The 16,565-nt window shown below is 36.8% G+C and overlaps 1 protein-coding gene across 1 annotated transcript in view; it reads left to right on the top strand.

The window, feature by feature from the left end:
- The first annotated feature begins 336 nt into the window (after positions 1-336).
- Positions 337-16,565, top strand: part of PCBD2 (pterin-4 alpha-carbinolamine dehydratase 2) — a 70,303-nt gene continuing 54,074 nt past the window's right edge. The window contains exons 1-2 of the mRNA XM_075205367.1: positions 337-641; positions 2,844-2,975. Coding sequence (XP_075061468.1) covers positions 528-641; positions 2,844-2,975 — 246 coding nt within the window. The 5' untranslated portion in view covers positions 337-527. The remainder of the gene's footprint in view (positions 642-2,843; positions 2,976-16,565) is intronic.

Genomic DNA, 16,565 nt, shown 5'->3' with positions numbered 1-16,565 from the left:
ATGAGCAGAGATTTCTGTTAAATGCCTGCCACAAAGTGTCTCACGGACGACGTTCTGGAGACACTTCACGGCTAATTGACTTCCCCCCTATGGATCAGGATATAAAAAGTGAGTTTCCATGAACTTCTTCATCTCTGAATCTACTGTTTACTAACAACTATTAATACTTATTATTTTATCCCAATTTCCAAAATATTATGCACATCAATAATAATAATAATAATAATAATAATAATAATTATAATATAATATCTCCTTCATTTATATATTTATGTATATATTAGATTACAACCACTTAATGCAGGTCAAGAGGGAAGTACTTCCTGTAGCTACAGTACCTCTCTCTATACAGTGATATCTCAGACCCTCCCCTAACTCGCAGGACATTTGTGTTTGTGGATGACAGTGTCAGTGAATGAATGGATCCTAGGCACTGCTGAATGTGGCGTCTGAGTGCTGTATTCAGAGCCCGGGTGTAGGTTAGTATCTCCGGATCAGACTGTCAGTGCAGGGGGAGTGGATCAGACATGTGCAGCTTCCTGGTTATCAGAGGCACAGCCAGATTTGCTGCACGCTTTACAAACCCTGCATGTAGCAAGGAAGTGACCTCAGCTGCCTTCAGAAAAGACTTGTCCAGGATGGTAAGTAGAGCTCTCCTCTGTCAAACACATGGGTGCCAAAGGTTAATCACTACACTTATTCTATCATTGTGATAACCAAGTTGTAATAAATATTAGAGTATATTCCAAAACATTACACCAAACACCTGTTACTCTCAAAAGCACTTTAGTACAGCTAATGTGTATTTAATAAAATGTTTTAGGTATTGCTGCAGACTGTCAGTGTTGCAGTTATGAGGTATGTTGTATGTATTTAGTGCTTCACTTCCATCAGTATTAACCACTAAAACTAAGGGAATGACTATAGAACTTTAGAATTGTGCCCAGTATAAAGAATGAGCATTTTGGATATACTGAAAAATATTGAGTTATATAAAAAACAAAATATTCCAGTGACAGTTTGCTTTAGTCTACAAATACTATGTATTATTTGTGATGTGGCACCATCTAGTGGTTATATGTAATAGTAACATGCTACCTCCATAACAACACTTTAAGATTGCTGGTTTTCGCTCCTTTACATGTATGGTCATAGTAAGTCTAAAGTTGGCTTTAGACATTTTTTTCGCTGTCTAATTAGCCCTGAAAATATACATTTCTCTAACACACAGTACTGAAATTCAGTACCAATTAGTAAAGTATTTCTTAGTGCTCAAAATCACAGCTATTGTGAGTTCTTAGAAATTGAAAAATTATGTTAATCTGTTATTTGTACTTTGAAGGCAGTTGTGCTGTTATATTTTATGGTCTTTTTACTGAGCCTTGGGCTGAATTCTGCCAACATCTGCTCTCCTTTTGTAGTTTTAAATGTATTTAGAGTGTGATATTTTTCTTGTTGTATATAGCGAGTCTTATTTGTTATGACATGCGATTCTTTTTGTCTATGTTATTCATTAGACTTCATATATTCAAAATATATTGAAATTGTATTTATTGTATTTGCAATGCTAAAATATGACACTAGAAACAAGTTGGTGATAGGGATGATAGTACACAAAGTACCAATTGGACAGCACCATGTGATGTGCGTAGATTTCCTTGCTCAGCAATACAGTATCTCTGGAAATTCCTTTTAAGTGTTAGCGTTTTAAATGTATTTAGAGTGTGATATTTTTCTAGTTCTGTATACCTAGGGGTATATTTACTAAACTGCGGGTTTGAAAAAGTGGAGATGTTGCCTATAGCAACCAATGAGATTGTAGCTGTCATTTTGTAGAATGTACTAAATAAATGAAAGCTAGAATCTGATTGGTTGCTATAGGCAACATCTCCACTTTTCCAAACCCGCAGTTTAGTAAATCTAGCCCCTAGTGTTATTCTTTATGATAATGCAACTTTTTGCAATACTTGTGCATTGGTATCCATTGAAGCACATATAGCAGCATCAATTTCTCCAAGTATTAGTTCATTATAAGGCTCATTTAACTGGGAAGAAGTGCAGCAATCATTCACATTCAATATATACTGGTATATATTCAGTTCATTCATGATAGTTTGGCTAGTTTTCCTTTGAGCAGAGGCCTAAAGTTAAATTGGCTTAAACATTTTATTTATGTCATACCTATCAAAATAGTTTTCTCTAGAATGTAATCTCTCACGAGTACGGTCCTCTCTACCATCGTCCCATGTCTGTCTGCTGACTCCCTCGTATGTCCTGTCATCTCTTTTGCTGCACTCTGTGTTAGTCCCCATAGCATTACTCACACTCATCTGTGCTACTTATGTGTATTACCTCATATATTTGTGACTTGCTTCTGTATACAGTGCTATGGAATCTGTGGTGCATTTATAAATAATAATAATAATAAATACCTATATATGCTGATGTAAAGCCTGCAGTATTGAAAATCCTAACATTACCCTAAAAGTCTGTTTTGCAATGACCCGTTAGCATGCATTATGTAAATTAGCTGTTGGTGTGGGCAGAAGTTCATGATCACTTGATCAATACCATGGAAGAGCCAATGTACTGTAAGCCAGGAGCTTCATGATGTCACAGGAAGTGTCACACTGAGCATGCTCCCGCCAGTACATGGGCTGTTCACACTGCCATTAATACTCGTGAATATTCATAGCTGCCCAGAAGATGCTGGAATCTAAAAAAGTTGGTTATACAGCTGCAAAGCACAATCACTTAAACATATTTACATGCTGTCTGATATCTGACCAATGGGCAGTTATGTGAAAGTGACAGGTACTTTTGTAATTCTTATTAATTAACAGACATCACAGTTACACTTGCTGACCCCAGAGGAAAGGACACAAGCTGTAGAAGAACTCCAGTCTTTGGGGTGGACGGAGATCACTGCAAGAGATGCTATTTACAAAGAGTTTGTCTTCAAGACCTTCAACCAGGTGACTTGCTTATAACTGTATAATCAGTTAAATGTTTTCTAACTAAACTGGTATGTGTAATAACGTACCTTGGTATGATATACATGATCCCTTTTGCAGGACTTAAAGGAACCAGATCCCCCCCCAGCTAGGAGAACTTCTGTGGTCCAATAGTAAGGAAACTCGCAGTTCAGGAGAATTCGGTTTTGTAGGTTCTCTACCGCAGATTCTGTTGTAGAATTGAAACCTGGGAGAATTACTTTCTAATGCTACATACCCACCATACCCACAGATTTATTGCATTTTTGTTTAGTGTTAGTGTTTGACTTACCTTTTTACTAGCATTAAAAAGATCATTTTAGGCAATACTGATATACCTAACCATGTTAAATGTAAAAAATATGCTTCAGAACACTACCAGAATACCAGTGGGTATGGTAACACTACCATGGTTTCTAGTGTCATACCCGTTTACATGTATTTTACATGTTATAAAAGTATTCCTAGGTGGTTAGAACATTTTGCTTCAGGGGTTCCCTTCAGATTGTCTGTAAAGTCCTCACTTCTTTATAAAATATCTTGTAGACTTCCAGAGAAGCAGAAGCCCAATAATATGTGGGAAAAGGGGGCATCCAGCACTGCGGTAACTATAAACTGTGATCAACTGAAATGGCCACATTTTAAGGGCCAGTGTAGGTTTTCTGTAGGGGATTGTGACTGTTCCCATACACCAACATATTAGGCTTTCGTAGCAGTGGGCTTTATTTACCGTTTGAAGCAATCCAGCCAATTGGTGCAAATTTGCACTTGGACAAGACATGTTGTGATGCAAAGAGTGCAATTGCAAGTTGTTGTTTTTTCACATGCATGGATAGTCTCTGTTTTGGCACACTGCAATATAGAGTTAAGATCAGACACAACCCCTCTCAACTCTAAATCTGTTTGCTCATTTTTAATGCTCATACCTCTAAATGAGCCCCAATATATTTATCAGAAGCAACATAAATACATGCACCAATTTATACATTCACTGTTAATGGCTTCCTTTAACTTAATGCATTGTTACTGTTTCCTTTTCCTTTTCATACATATGAACTGGCCACAAACACATAACTGGCCCTGCATACTGAACTTCTGTGTAAAGTATGCCATTGTTGCAGTTAAGGTCCAGTGAGCATAGGATTCCTTTGTCTGGATACACAAGTTTTTGAAACACTCAATATTGAATCTCTCTGGAGACATTTTGCCAGTCGGTATATTGTGTAATGTGATTTCCAGGCCACACCAGCTTGGTCACACATGTGGAAGGTGACAGTGACAGCAGAAGTTCAGCAGCCACAATATGCAGGCTACTCATGTTCTTCACCTTTAGCAGACCTCCTTCCTATAGAACTCAATGTGCTCACAGGGATTTGGTTGCCCTCGGGTCTTGAACATGTAGCTATAGTCTCTGACCAATATAGTTAGAATTAACGACCAACAAAGGGGCAAGAGAGGTAAGGCAGAAAGTGCCATGCCCAAATAGACAAAAGGGGTACAATAGGCAAAAAATCAATGTCAAACCTGTCAATGGAGTCAGTGTAGACAACAATGAATGATGTTCGGAAGCAAAGTGAAGGCCGTCAACTGTGATCCAAAAAACGCTCAGATCAGGAAACATAACCTGTAGCATGTGCCTGTCCCCTCAAAGGGATGGGTGCTTGTAGTCACAAATGCAGAAGACTTGGTGCAGCCCACAGGAATCATCCGTGAGTGCTCCTAAGAAGACCCCAGGCAGGTAATCTTACATCCAGTTGTTCAAAGGCTCCATGGAATATGGTTGAACGATTCCTGTGTGGTCATTAGTTAGTCAAGTTTTTGGACCAGTTTGTCCAAAACAGATCCTGTTTTGATCACCAAACTGAAAGCCACCTGTGTGGGGCTTTTTAGCTTTTAAAGGACCATTAAACCCCAAAATTGAAAACGTTACATGTGAACCATGAACGTAAAATACATTAATCATTGTGACCCTCGGATTACACAAGCTCTGTTAAAAAGTAATGTACAACCTTCCTACTTCATTGTAAACCACTGAAGCTTCTCACAAATGTTTAGGACACTGTCCTGATGGTACCTGATAGAGGTCAAAAAGCTGAAACATCACTAATGTGTATGATTAAACCAATCCACACTGTACATTTCTGCACAAAATAGCTGTCAATTACTGCTTGTTTAGTTGGAAAAGAGAGAATGGGTGACATATTTAGTTAAACACTCCAACTATTTAATGTATATTATTCAACTCTGTAATACACAGTCTTTTATATATATTAATATAAAATAGTGGCTCCTCCCCTTCAAAGAATGGTTAATTGTTTAGAACCTAGAATAAATCTGAGGTATGGTTGGGTTTAAATGTTAATGTCATATTTCCTTACAACAACTTCAATTTTTCCTACAAATTAGGCATATTACAGTAGTTTAATATAAAACGAATAATTAGGAAAGTATACACCATCAGATAACTTTAATGTATTTGCTTGTATGCGTCTCCCTGCAGCTTTTACAAAATACATTGCCTTCAGGCTTTCTTTGAAGACTTTTAAAAAAGGTTATTCTGTCATCCATGCAGAGTTGTTTTATTTACGCTAACCCTGGATACAACACATACCAGCTGTATTCGCTTCACAGGATACAGTTGTATCAAGAGACCCAATGAGTGTGGTATCCAAGGGCAACATAAATATTTCTGTCTGGATATTGTAAAGCACAGGATGATGCCAGAAATAAATTAAAGCAGTGTCCTTAGTAAATGTTGTAGGAGGGCACCTACCAAAAGATGAGTCACATGAAGACGGTGGTGGGTGCCTTTTAACAACCACGATAATGTACTAGCTTTAGTACCTATTCAGTAGAAAGCTCAACTTTTACACAGCTAAAACATTTATAAAAGTGAACCTGTCATCAATATATAAAACTAAATTGCATCTTTAAAATGTCAAATAAGAATTTATCTTTTCTTCTGTGTTAAAAACAGAAAACTGTAATTTCCTTTTCTATCCTCTCCTGAAATCCCAGTGGGAAGGGCCATCTTTCTTGTTGCACTGCTAGACTGTAGTATATTCATTCTTCAGCCACTGACAGATAAAACAGAATGACAGAAACATAAACCATTCTACAATAAGTTAAAGATATCATATTTAGGTTTATGTTTAAATGCTGTAGATTAAGAAAAAAAGTTAACTCCAGGTGACTGGTGCGTTTTGTGGAGAATGAAACCGTCCCTTCTTGAATAGCATAGTGACTCCATATCTGGTCATTACACACACAGGTTTAAGCCAAGAAGCAGCTTTCCTGATGTTGGCAATCCTGACCTATCATATTCTTAAAAGGTGACAGAAGTAAATCATTAATACTGCAGAGGAAGGAATGAACTATTCTTTTTTTCAGCCAAGAAAACTTTTCCCACATTTTAGTTTCAAAAGGATATGACCCCTCTATATATAATAAATAAATAAATATATATATATATATATATATATATTTTTTTTTTACATGTTTTGTTTTTGTTCTTGACAGGAATGAAAAGTGGTAAAGCATAAGTGTTTACAGTGGGTTTTCCCCACTTCTATACTATCTCTACAACTAAGCAGTTGATTGTAAATGTCATCACACCTTGGACTAGGCTTTTAAAGGGCTACAGGAATTTGGTACTTAGTACTAGTTTTATAGGCTTAGAATGAATGGAGTATGGACCTGGTCACTGAGACTTTCCATCCCTCTTCAGTTCCACCATTTTGCACACAACTTTGAGTACATCTGTCCTCTACCAGTGCTATAGAGCCAGTGGATCATGAATATTCTGCCACAAGCTGGCACTGTGATGTCATTGGTTCTTAGTGAACTGATTGGTTGCATTATGCAGTTTGGTTCAGCTCACAAAATGGCTGCCTCTACTGTCTCTAGGTGACAGGTACAGTTTAATCTGTTCATGCCGCTCATATACAGCCTTTCTTTCATATCTTCATTTAGTCTACATAATTCAATGTCTGGTTAAGACACCTATCCATATTATCCTGCCTCGTTTGAAACAATTTCCACCATTCCCTCACACTTTGCTTTTTTGAGTTTATTCTCTTTTTCTTCCTTTATCTTTATACGCGCATAAAAGGGCACATTAGATGGACCCACCAGCCTGTGCCCTAACAAATTTATTAGACAACAACTTATGCTACCAAAAAATGAGTACATGTCAGATCGGGCACATCGCAACATTTATTGGCACCAAAATATGATTACACAGAAGCCGTGTGCCACAAATAAAATATTACACAACAGCCTATTCCTCCCAGAAATAATACACACCAGGCTGAACCCCTAAAAGACTAGATACAAGCCTGTGCTTGCCACAAATTATAACAGACCAGCTTGTGCACAAGCTCCCACCGAAAACACCCCATAGACTGGCACTGAATTCTTCCTGACCCCTCTCGCTCCAGTGCACTTGCTGGGAACCATTACATTTAGATCCTGTCATTTTGTAGCATGTACTAAATAAATGATATAGCAACCAATCAGATTCTAGTTATCATTTATTTAGTACATTCTACAAAATGACAGCTAGAATCTGATTGGTTTCTAAAGGCAACATCTCCACTTTTTCAGACCCGCAGTTTAGTAATTATACCCCCCAAGTGTCCAGGTTTTCTGGAGCTAGTTCCGCTTTAAGATGTAGCATCACTTACGATAAGTGATAGTATGATAAAAAAAATGCTGTGATTGTACAGTAGGTGTTCCTTATTTGTGCTTCACATGCGATTCCAATTACATTACTGTTTTCCATTCATTTCTGACTTGTCAGTGATAACACGCATGGAAAATTGCGTTGTTTTTTAAATGCTTGCCAGACTCTCAGAAGCTGTGTCCTGTACATCAGCAGATGTGAATCATTCGGGAAGATCAGGGCCTTGAGATCATGGACATTGAGAGGTATTTGTGTAAAAACACTTTCAGATGTAGGGTAGAACCTTTTGATGGCTTGATGAGAATAATGAATTCTGGAATGATTGCATTTCTTGTAATAGATAAAAATGTATTTATGCATTTGATTTACCTGAATGCTCTCTTGACATGAAAATGTCTCTTAGGCTTTGTACATACGGGTGTTAATTTAAGGGTTTACTATGCATTTTTAAAACCAATACAACATGCATTGATGCTGATAATAATGTATGCAAATGACCACTACCCACACCCTTTATGAAATTCATTTGATTTGTTTGCTGCGTTCAGAAGTGTTAAAACACAATAGAGTTCTATGATAATTCTCCTATACATAGCACACTATGATATAGGGAAGTTTTGAGATGGGTTAATCTGAACTGGCTTAAAAACGAGGACAATGTTCAAGGCTTTGGGCTAGATTTACTAAGCTGCGGGTTTGAAAAAATTGGGGATGTTGCCTATAGCAACCGATCAGAGTCTAGCTGTCATTTTGTAGAAGGTATTAAATAAATGAAAGCTAGAATCTGATTGGTTGCTATAGGCAACATCCCCACTTTTTCAAACCCGCAGGTTAGCAAATCTAGCCCTTTGTCTACACTTCTAGCTAACTTTGTTTTTCAACACCCGTGTGTTTGAAGCCTTATTTTGCTTATCTGTTTAAATGTTAGTGATCAACCAGTTTATAGAAAGTCCCATAGTTTGCTTTGGCTGGCAGCATGTGCCTCCAATCCGTTTGTTGTTAGAAGAAAGCATTCTATATTCTGTGCAGCTTTGCTCTTGCTATTGGGCTTTTGCTGACCCGATACAACTATGATAACAACTATTTACTGCATGGAGGCAGACATTGAGGGTGGTATGCAATTACGATTTGCGGCCGCACGGTTCCCGGTACAGCAATATCGTGGATTTTTGTGCGCACAGAAATCCGCTATATTGCGCTACCATAATGACGCTTTATACGCACAGCAGCGCGTAATCGCAGCCGTGAATCGTAATTGAATACCCCCCTATGCCTTAATTTGCAGTGGCAGCATAAGCCTCATTGGCCTGATGTCACGGTGTGTATGACCGCAAAATAATTATGCTTAGGCTGCATTTACTTGAATATTGGTTCAGACTTCAAAATGGCTGCCGCTACTGTGTACACAAGATTTCTTCCCCTGGAAATTAGGCATTCCGTTAACTGACCTTCTAGTTATTAGGTTTCATGTATATAGCTGTTATTTATGGTTTTTCAGATCATATTTTTAGACAATCAGTTTCCTATGCCCTTTTATTATGATTTTTATTAATATAAAATATTCTTATTATATATGTACGATGCTTGAGATTTGTTAGAATTTATACTTTGAAAAGCAGTGGTAAATCTATAAAATGAACCCACCACTGGTCTGCTTGCCAAGCAAAAGAAATCCATTCTGAATCACTACGTTATTAAACTCCTTTTTCAAAGGCGTCGTTGCTTTCGGCTTATTATAGCAGCACAAAGCTTTTTTTTTTTACATGGTGGCCTTGAAGAGGTTTAATAAATATATGCATTAAAACTCTCTGAAGTGAGAGATTGTAGTGAACAATTTTGTGTGTGTCTATGCTTCTTTTTAAATCAAATAAATTCTAATGCTTCCTCGCCACAATGCTGCACTGATGCATTACACAATATAGACCTGTAGTAGTGCAAGCACTGTGTTGCGTAACGTCTTTATAGATTGTTGTGTTTATTTTTTGCTTGTATATTGTGCTTGCAGACTGATCATACAGGTGGTCTAAAATTTAAAATGCATGAAATTTATATATTAAACTCTAATCAATACATTGCTCCTAAATCTAATAAACACACTATCCTAGTTAATACTAATTTAATGACGTGTTCTACATGCCTAGTGCTTTTATTGTAGAGAATCCTTTCAGTAGAAAAAAAATCTGTAGAGAGCATTGCTTGTCTTGTTGAAAAATAAAATGATTTCTCACTTTTTCAGAAATAAATGTTATTTCCCCTCCTGCCTTACTAACATTCCCCCGATTCCCCTGGAACCCCTACCCTCAGAAAGTGTCTCCTTCCCCATTCTAAGGGTCATATTCAATTCTCGCCGTTTTCCGCGGCGTTGAAACTATTACCGTTATTACAATAATATGTAATATATATAATATGCTGGATTGTAGCTCGCGAAAACTACCGTAATAACGGTATTTACGCACACAATTACCGTAATAACGGTAATAGTGCGCGCGCCACAGGATTTTTGGCTTTAACGCCAAGAATTGAATATGCCCCAAAGATTCATTCTAAGTTCTCTTCCTTATTGACATATTCTATACTATAATATTGTTTGTTGTATAGTTCTTTCTTGTGCCATGTATATTTTCTATTCGAGTAGATAAATGTACATCCTCATCCCACCACCTTCTTCCCTTATAGTTTCTTGCAAAAAAAATAAAATAAAATATGTTTTTAAAAAATAAATGTTATTTAATAAAGGAGTGGTTTTTTTTTTTTTAAATAACTTTATTTATAAAGTTCCAACACACAATGTATACATACAAAATAAAGAGCCAAAGTAGGCCAGAATAGGTGACAATGTATACACCTGGAAGGGGCTGTGTGACAACCCTTTACACAGAAGAACGTATAAATAATTGGGTGCCTTCAAAATTGACCATTATTGATTTGTAGGAATAGAAGATGGGGAGGACCTAGGGGTGACATTAGCGGACACCTGTAAGGTTTCCTATTCCTTTCAATCTTCCGACGCTGACACTCAGGAGCCTTAGGGATAGGTGAGAAGAGCCTCTGGTTAATGTGTATTCTTATTCGCTCATCTATGCTCGGCTACAAAGTCTGACTTGGTAAGCTGTTTTACAATAATCAGTCAACAAGGCGAATTAGTCATAGGCAACCCGAGGGGGGTTTCCAAGTGCCTGGAAACCCCCTCCAAACCTGGGGCACTGTATAATTGAGGTGGATCCTGCTCCCGCTTCACAAAGCTCTGCTTGAAAAGGGAGAGCTGCGTGCACCTTACAGTAGTGTCCATTGCCCATGTATATTATAGTGATAGGAAGAGTTGGAGAGCAGCAAAGCACTGTCTAAAATTATAGCAACGCCCCCATGCATGCTGGTCACGCCCACTGGCGGCATGGTGTGGCAACCCCTTTCTACAAATCCTGCATTTGCCACTGTTAGTGGCGCTATATAAATAAATGGTGATGATGATGATAATGGTGTTAATAGACTTTGCTGGAAGATAATGAGTGAATTGAGGCAATGAGTATTTTAAACTGCTGTAAGATAATGAAAACAATCACTTCTTTAATATTGGGTAGCCACTCAAATTTTTTGGGAGAAACGTTAACGTCACTGTTTGATAAGCAGGTACTTTTTATATAACCACCAGTAACCATTTTAATTGTTTAGTTGAGCACTGTTTCAATCTATTAATTGTACCTACTTAAATGTTCTAGTTTTGTGTCACATATTTTTGTGTTATGTATGTGTGTATGTGTGTGTATTTTCTATCTTTAATGTCTGATAGTGATGTCATTTTCAGACTTGGGAGAAATGATATTCCCAGCCAGCTGTGCCCCATATATTAAAAGCAACACCTGTGGCTGATATTGCAGCCGTCCACCATAAATTTACATGGTAAGGAGGATTATGCCTGTCATGACTTTTCAAAAAAAAAGTCTATGTTTAATTTTGCTTTTCAGTTCTGTTAGAGGCATCCAGTTCCCTGCTCGGTGAATATAAAGTTGAAAGTTAAAACAAAAAAAAAAAAAGGTCCCAAAACTCTTTATTCTATTTTATGATACTCAGAATAGTCATAAACCTATCAGTGGCACAGAAAGTGAAGGGTACAACATTGTTTAGCACTTTCAGATTTCTTTCTTTTATGAGCGAATTGCCTATTCTATCTCCTTTTCTACAAATCTTTTATGACAAAGCGGTTCTGTATATGAAATGACTACTTATAAACATTTAAAACTAATTTCTACTGCGGCGGTATTGTTTCATTGAGGTTCACTGAGCAAGTGTTGTACAGCAGTTGAACAACATTTAGAGGTTAGTGAACACGAGTTAATGTTATTTTCCGTATGTAGTCTAGTGCTTAAATACTGTAGTGTATCGTAGTCCATCAAAAGTAGTTCTCATTGCATTATTTAAATGTTTTTTTTTCTTACCATGAATTGCATGACTTATTTTTGAGTGGGAAACTGCCAAAGTGGACCAATAATGTGTTATGAAGCTTTTATGGGATTAAAGTTCACTTGCCACCTGCACACAGCGGAGGCAGCCATTTTGTGTTACTGCAGGATTTAGGGGAGTATAGGGGATGTGAATATTATGACAATCCCATTAAATTTAGTATGACATTAACAATTTTCAGTGACATACGGTCATTGCAAGGGTCCCTGGCCCCAATGGTTTTTGTTTATTTATTTTTCACTATTCTGTAAACTCCCAGCTGAATCTCCATCTTTATTGCAATTGACTGGAGGACTTGGCAGTAGTGGGGTGTGTCTGGTTGAGGAGGGCCTCACAGGATTGGATGCGAGCATCATGTGATCAGCTGAAATCGTAACCGGGGACGCCCTTTTTGGCCAGGTAAGCCATATGAGTTATAAGAAAGCTGTATGTAAATAGTCTGCAAAACATATATACAACATTAAAGCAGAACATCCATATTTGTCTTGTATAATGAAGTTATTATTTGCCTTCAAGTTAGGTGATAACGTCATTTTTTTTAACTGTTTTAAAAACACTGTCACTGTCCCATTGAAAATGAGAAGTTGGCTGCCCTCAACGCACTTTCGCTTTGTGTAAATATCTAAATGTGAATGCTGCTAAGACTGGAATTGTGGAACTCTCCGTCTCTCCACAGAATAGATAAGACAAAAATGGGTATATTGTCTCGGCGCACTAATGGGTATTGTAGTTTATATATTAATTACAATTCGATAGTATGCTTTTGCATATGATGTGAACCTTGGACGTGACGGGGAAGATTCAATTAGTAAAAAATGCGTGCAAAGTGTCTCCGGAACGGCGGGCAAAAATGAGCATATATTTTTACCGTACTACCAGTAAAAATGCGCAGCCGCAATGTTCTCAGGAACATCGCAGCTAATTGAATCTCGCCCTATATGTGTATTTTGTGCATCTGTATACAGCACACAATCAGTATTGTTAAAAACATTTCTAAAATCATAAATAGCTTAATAGCACAATAGCATCCCAACAGTAGCAAAAGTATATACATACACATACAGTTTCCACACAATTATTGACTGAAGATTGAATTTTGGGATGCTATTAAGCTATATTTGATTTTATAACTGTTTTTAACATTACTAATTTTGTGCGGTATACATATACATGAAACACACATATGAAGTTCAAGGTTAACATCATGTTCAAATGCACATGATCACATTTTAATTAATATATAAACTACAGTATACCCATTAGTAAACTGTCCCATTTAAATATTGGAAAATGCAGTATTTGGGTTAGCTCCAGAGATTGATTAAAAATAAATATATATTGTCATGGGAACAGGGAGCAGATGTCATCTCCTGGGTAGCTGGAGACCCTCTGTACAAATGACACAAAAATCCAATAGTCTGGTTAGGAAAGTATATAAAACACAGCAAAATAAATTCTGGCCTGTCTGGCTTTTACTACCAAATAGTTCCTCTCTATTTGTGTGGGACCTAGTGGCCAACCCACAGACACAATAGATGTAGGCAAGTGTGTCTCACTTACCAGCATACCAGGTATCTCCGTCTACATAGGTTTTTGGGCTCTTTCCTCATGAAGTAAGACCAACAGAGCATGCTGACACCCCCTTTTTAGGCCATTCAGGTGCAGCTGCTAATCAGACTGGGCCTCTGGCATGGAGGCCATCCTCTCATGTCCATTCACTCCAGGGAACCCTTAAAGTGACTCTTACTTGAGCCGAGTCATTAGGAATTTGTTCTACTAAACAATTTCCATGGAGTTTAAAGAGCATAATATAGAAACCTGGGTCATGCATACACAGCATCTACAACTTTACCAGTGTTTCTCCCACAATAATGCTCTTTCTACTGTAAATTATGGATAATATGAATCAACTGGAATTTTCATAACATAACTGCATGCTAATTAAACTTTTATGATGCTTTCTAACATCCTTATATATGTGATGTTACTGTATGTATAAACATTGAGTTCTAATGTCATCACTTACAATTGGTGTGTTTTGATGTCATTACGTCAGTGTTCATTAGAAAAATATGTGTACTACAAGGAATAATGTTCCCTCTTACTGTACATTATTATGGTTATTAGAAACCACCTAGAATTTCCGTGACTTGTATAAAAGCATATGTCCTACAACCTTGTACTTTTATATGGGTACAAAACTCCTCTGGCATTTCTAATATCCCTATCATTTACAGTAGGGAGTGTATTATCCCATATATTATACACAGTAGGGGGTACATTATCTCGTATATAAATTAAAAATTAATCATGGCAATAAACATGGCATATGTCAACTTTAACCGATTTGCTCACTGGGATATCCACACATTATATCTACTGGACAGAGGAACTTTTGGCTAAATTACTGTTGTTAACTTTATGAAGCATATGATTAGCTAGTAACCTTAATTTGATGCAGATACTAATAGAGAACTTGGGGAAACTTGAAGGCAAACAGGATTACAAAAATGTAAACGTCATGAGAATACTTGTATGTTTACTATTTACAGGTCAAACAGTTCCTTAAATATTGCAGTCCAACATTGCAATTACATGTCAAGAAACATAAAAATGGATTGAGTTAAATCCTAAATCTGCTGAATATTTTGCTGCCAGGATCTCGTATGACCCTTTATATAGGCTGTTCTTTTACCATTGTCCTTATTTAAACCCCAGAGGGCTTTGATCGGCTTAATAACTATACGCTGTAACGTCACCATCCTATCATCTTTTATATATAACAAAGATTATTAGAGAAATGTGGTTAATTATGACAATAGCCAAAGGAAATTGGATCTTAAATCTATTTTATAAATGTGCACTAAAACATATGGTTATAACTTGTTCCACACAGATTATCTTAGTTTCTTGCATATTTTTATTTATTAATATAAGAAGGAACAGACCTAGGGCTAGATTTACTAAGCTGCGGGTTTGAAAAAGTGGGGATGTTGTCTATAGCAACCAATCAGAGTCTAGCTTTCATTTATTTAGTACCTTCTACAAAATGACAGCTAGAATCTGATTGGTTGCTATAGGCAACATCCCCACTTTTTCAAACCCGCAACTTAGTAAATCTAGCCCCTAGTGCTTTCCATGTTTAGCTAATAGTTTCATTTACAAAGCATATGTGCAGTGCCCCCTAGTGACCAAATTGTCAGGAGATGATTGAATGCTTTTCTCTTGGACTAAACGTTTGTGATCTAGTAAACAATGTACTGTATTTAATAACTTTGTGGCACAATATGCTGTAATCCATAGTAACTAGGCATTTACTTGCATTAGATAAAATGACAGCAATATATAGCACTATTTGCATTATATTACTAAATAAACCAGAGATTTATTTTGTTTTAAACTCCTATTTTGTGCTTAGTCGGCAGAAAAAAATGATAGCTGTTCTCTGAAACAGCAGCAATCCGCTACAATTGTTATTCTGATAACTTATGTATCAGTTTTTCCCCACTTCTTCTAGTATGTAAAATCATTTGGCCTTGTAAAATATTTAATTGATGTTTCATGTAATCGTATGTTATTTATTTATATCGCCATCCCTCTGTATACAATTAATATGTTGATGCTTTTTAAATAAAGGATAACATGTGTATATATATGTTTTCCAGCAAAGTCATACAGTATATTTGCCATTCTATGTGCATTCCACACAGAATGTTCATTTCATCCCCCGCTTCCTTATGCATTTGTACATTTTCCTATTAAATGTTAATACGGGTTTGATCCCTTGTCAATATTTACTGAGAACTAATCAGAAAAAACTTGGGACCACTAACGTTATAGAGCTTTGTGAGGTGGTAAGAAAGGGATTATAAGGGGGTTTATAAAGACCAGGGTGTTTCTACCTGAAGGATAGTAGGTATCAAGAGGATTTCAGTACAAATATCTGTTTTATTTTCACTGTAGATTTTCTGTTGAGTATTCTAGTCCATATACTGAAAGAGGGTTTGAAAGAGTTAAACTGTGAAGATTTGTGACTAACCGCGCAAGTATGTCTTCCCCACTGTTTCTACATATGTGTGCAGTTTGTGTCCCTGTAAATATGTGCATATGTGTTTCTTTCAATGCATATGAGTTTATGCTCTATGAAAGTTTGTATTGCTGTACAAACTGTGAGCTGTTTATTGTAAGGATTTCTCTTTGAATATAACAACTTATTAAAGAACACGCACGTTGCTGTGTGTGTGATCTTTTATCAGCAATGCTAAACTTACTAAATTACATTTAAAAATCACTCCTGTCTTTTCCCACCTTACCATTCCCATTCTCATTCACATTAAATTATTTAGCAGTGCTCCTCACAGTGACTGTCTATAAGGGCACCTGGAAGCAGCTGTGATTTTATTTTTCTTCTGGTTTATATATAAATAGAA

This window comes from Mixophyes fleayi, chromosome 4 (genome assembly GCF_038048845.1).
Source record: "Mixophyes fleayi isolate aMixFle1 chromosome 4, aMixFle1.hap1, whole genome shotgun sequence".
NCBI classification, from domain to species: Eukaryota; Metazoa; Chordata; class Amphibia; order Anura; family Limnodynastidae; genus Mixophyes; species Mixophyes fleayi.
The sequence above is the reverse complement of the archived record's forward strand: the minus strand, read 5'-3'. Positions and strand labels throughout refer to the sequence as shown.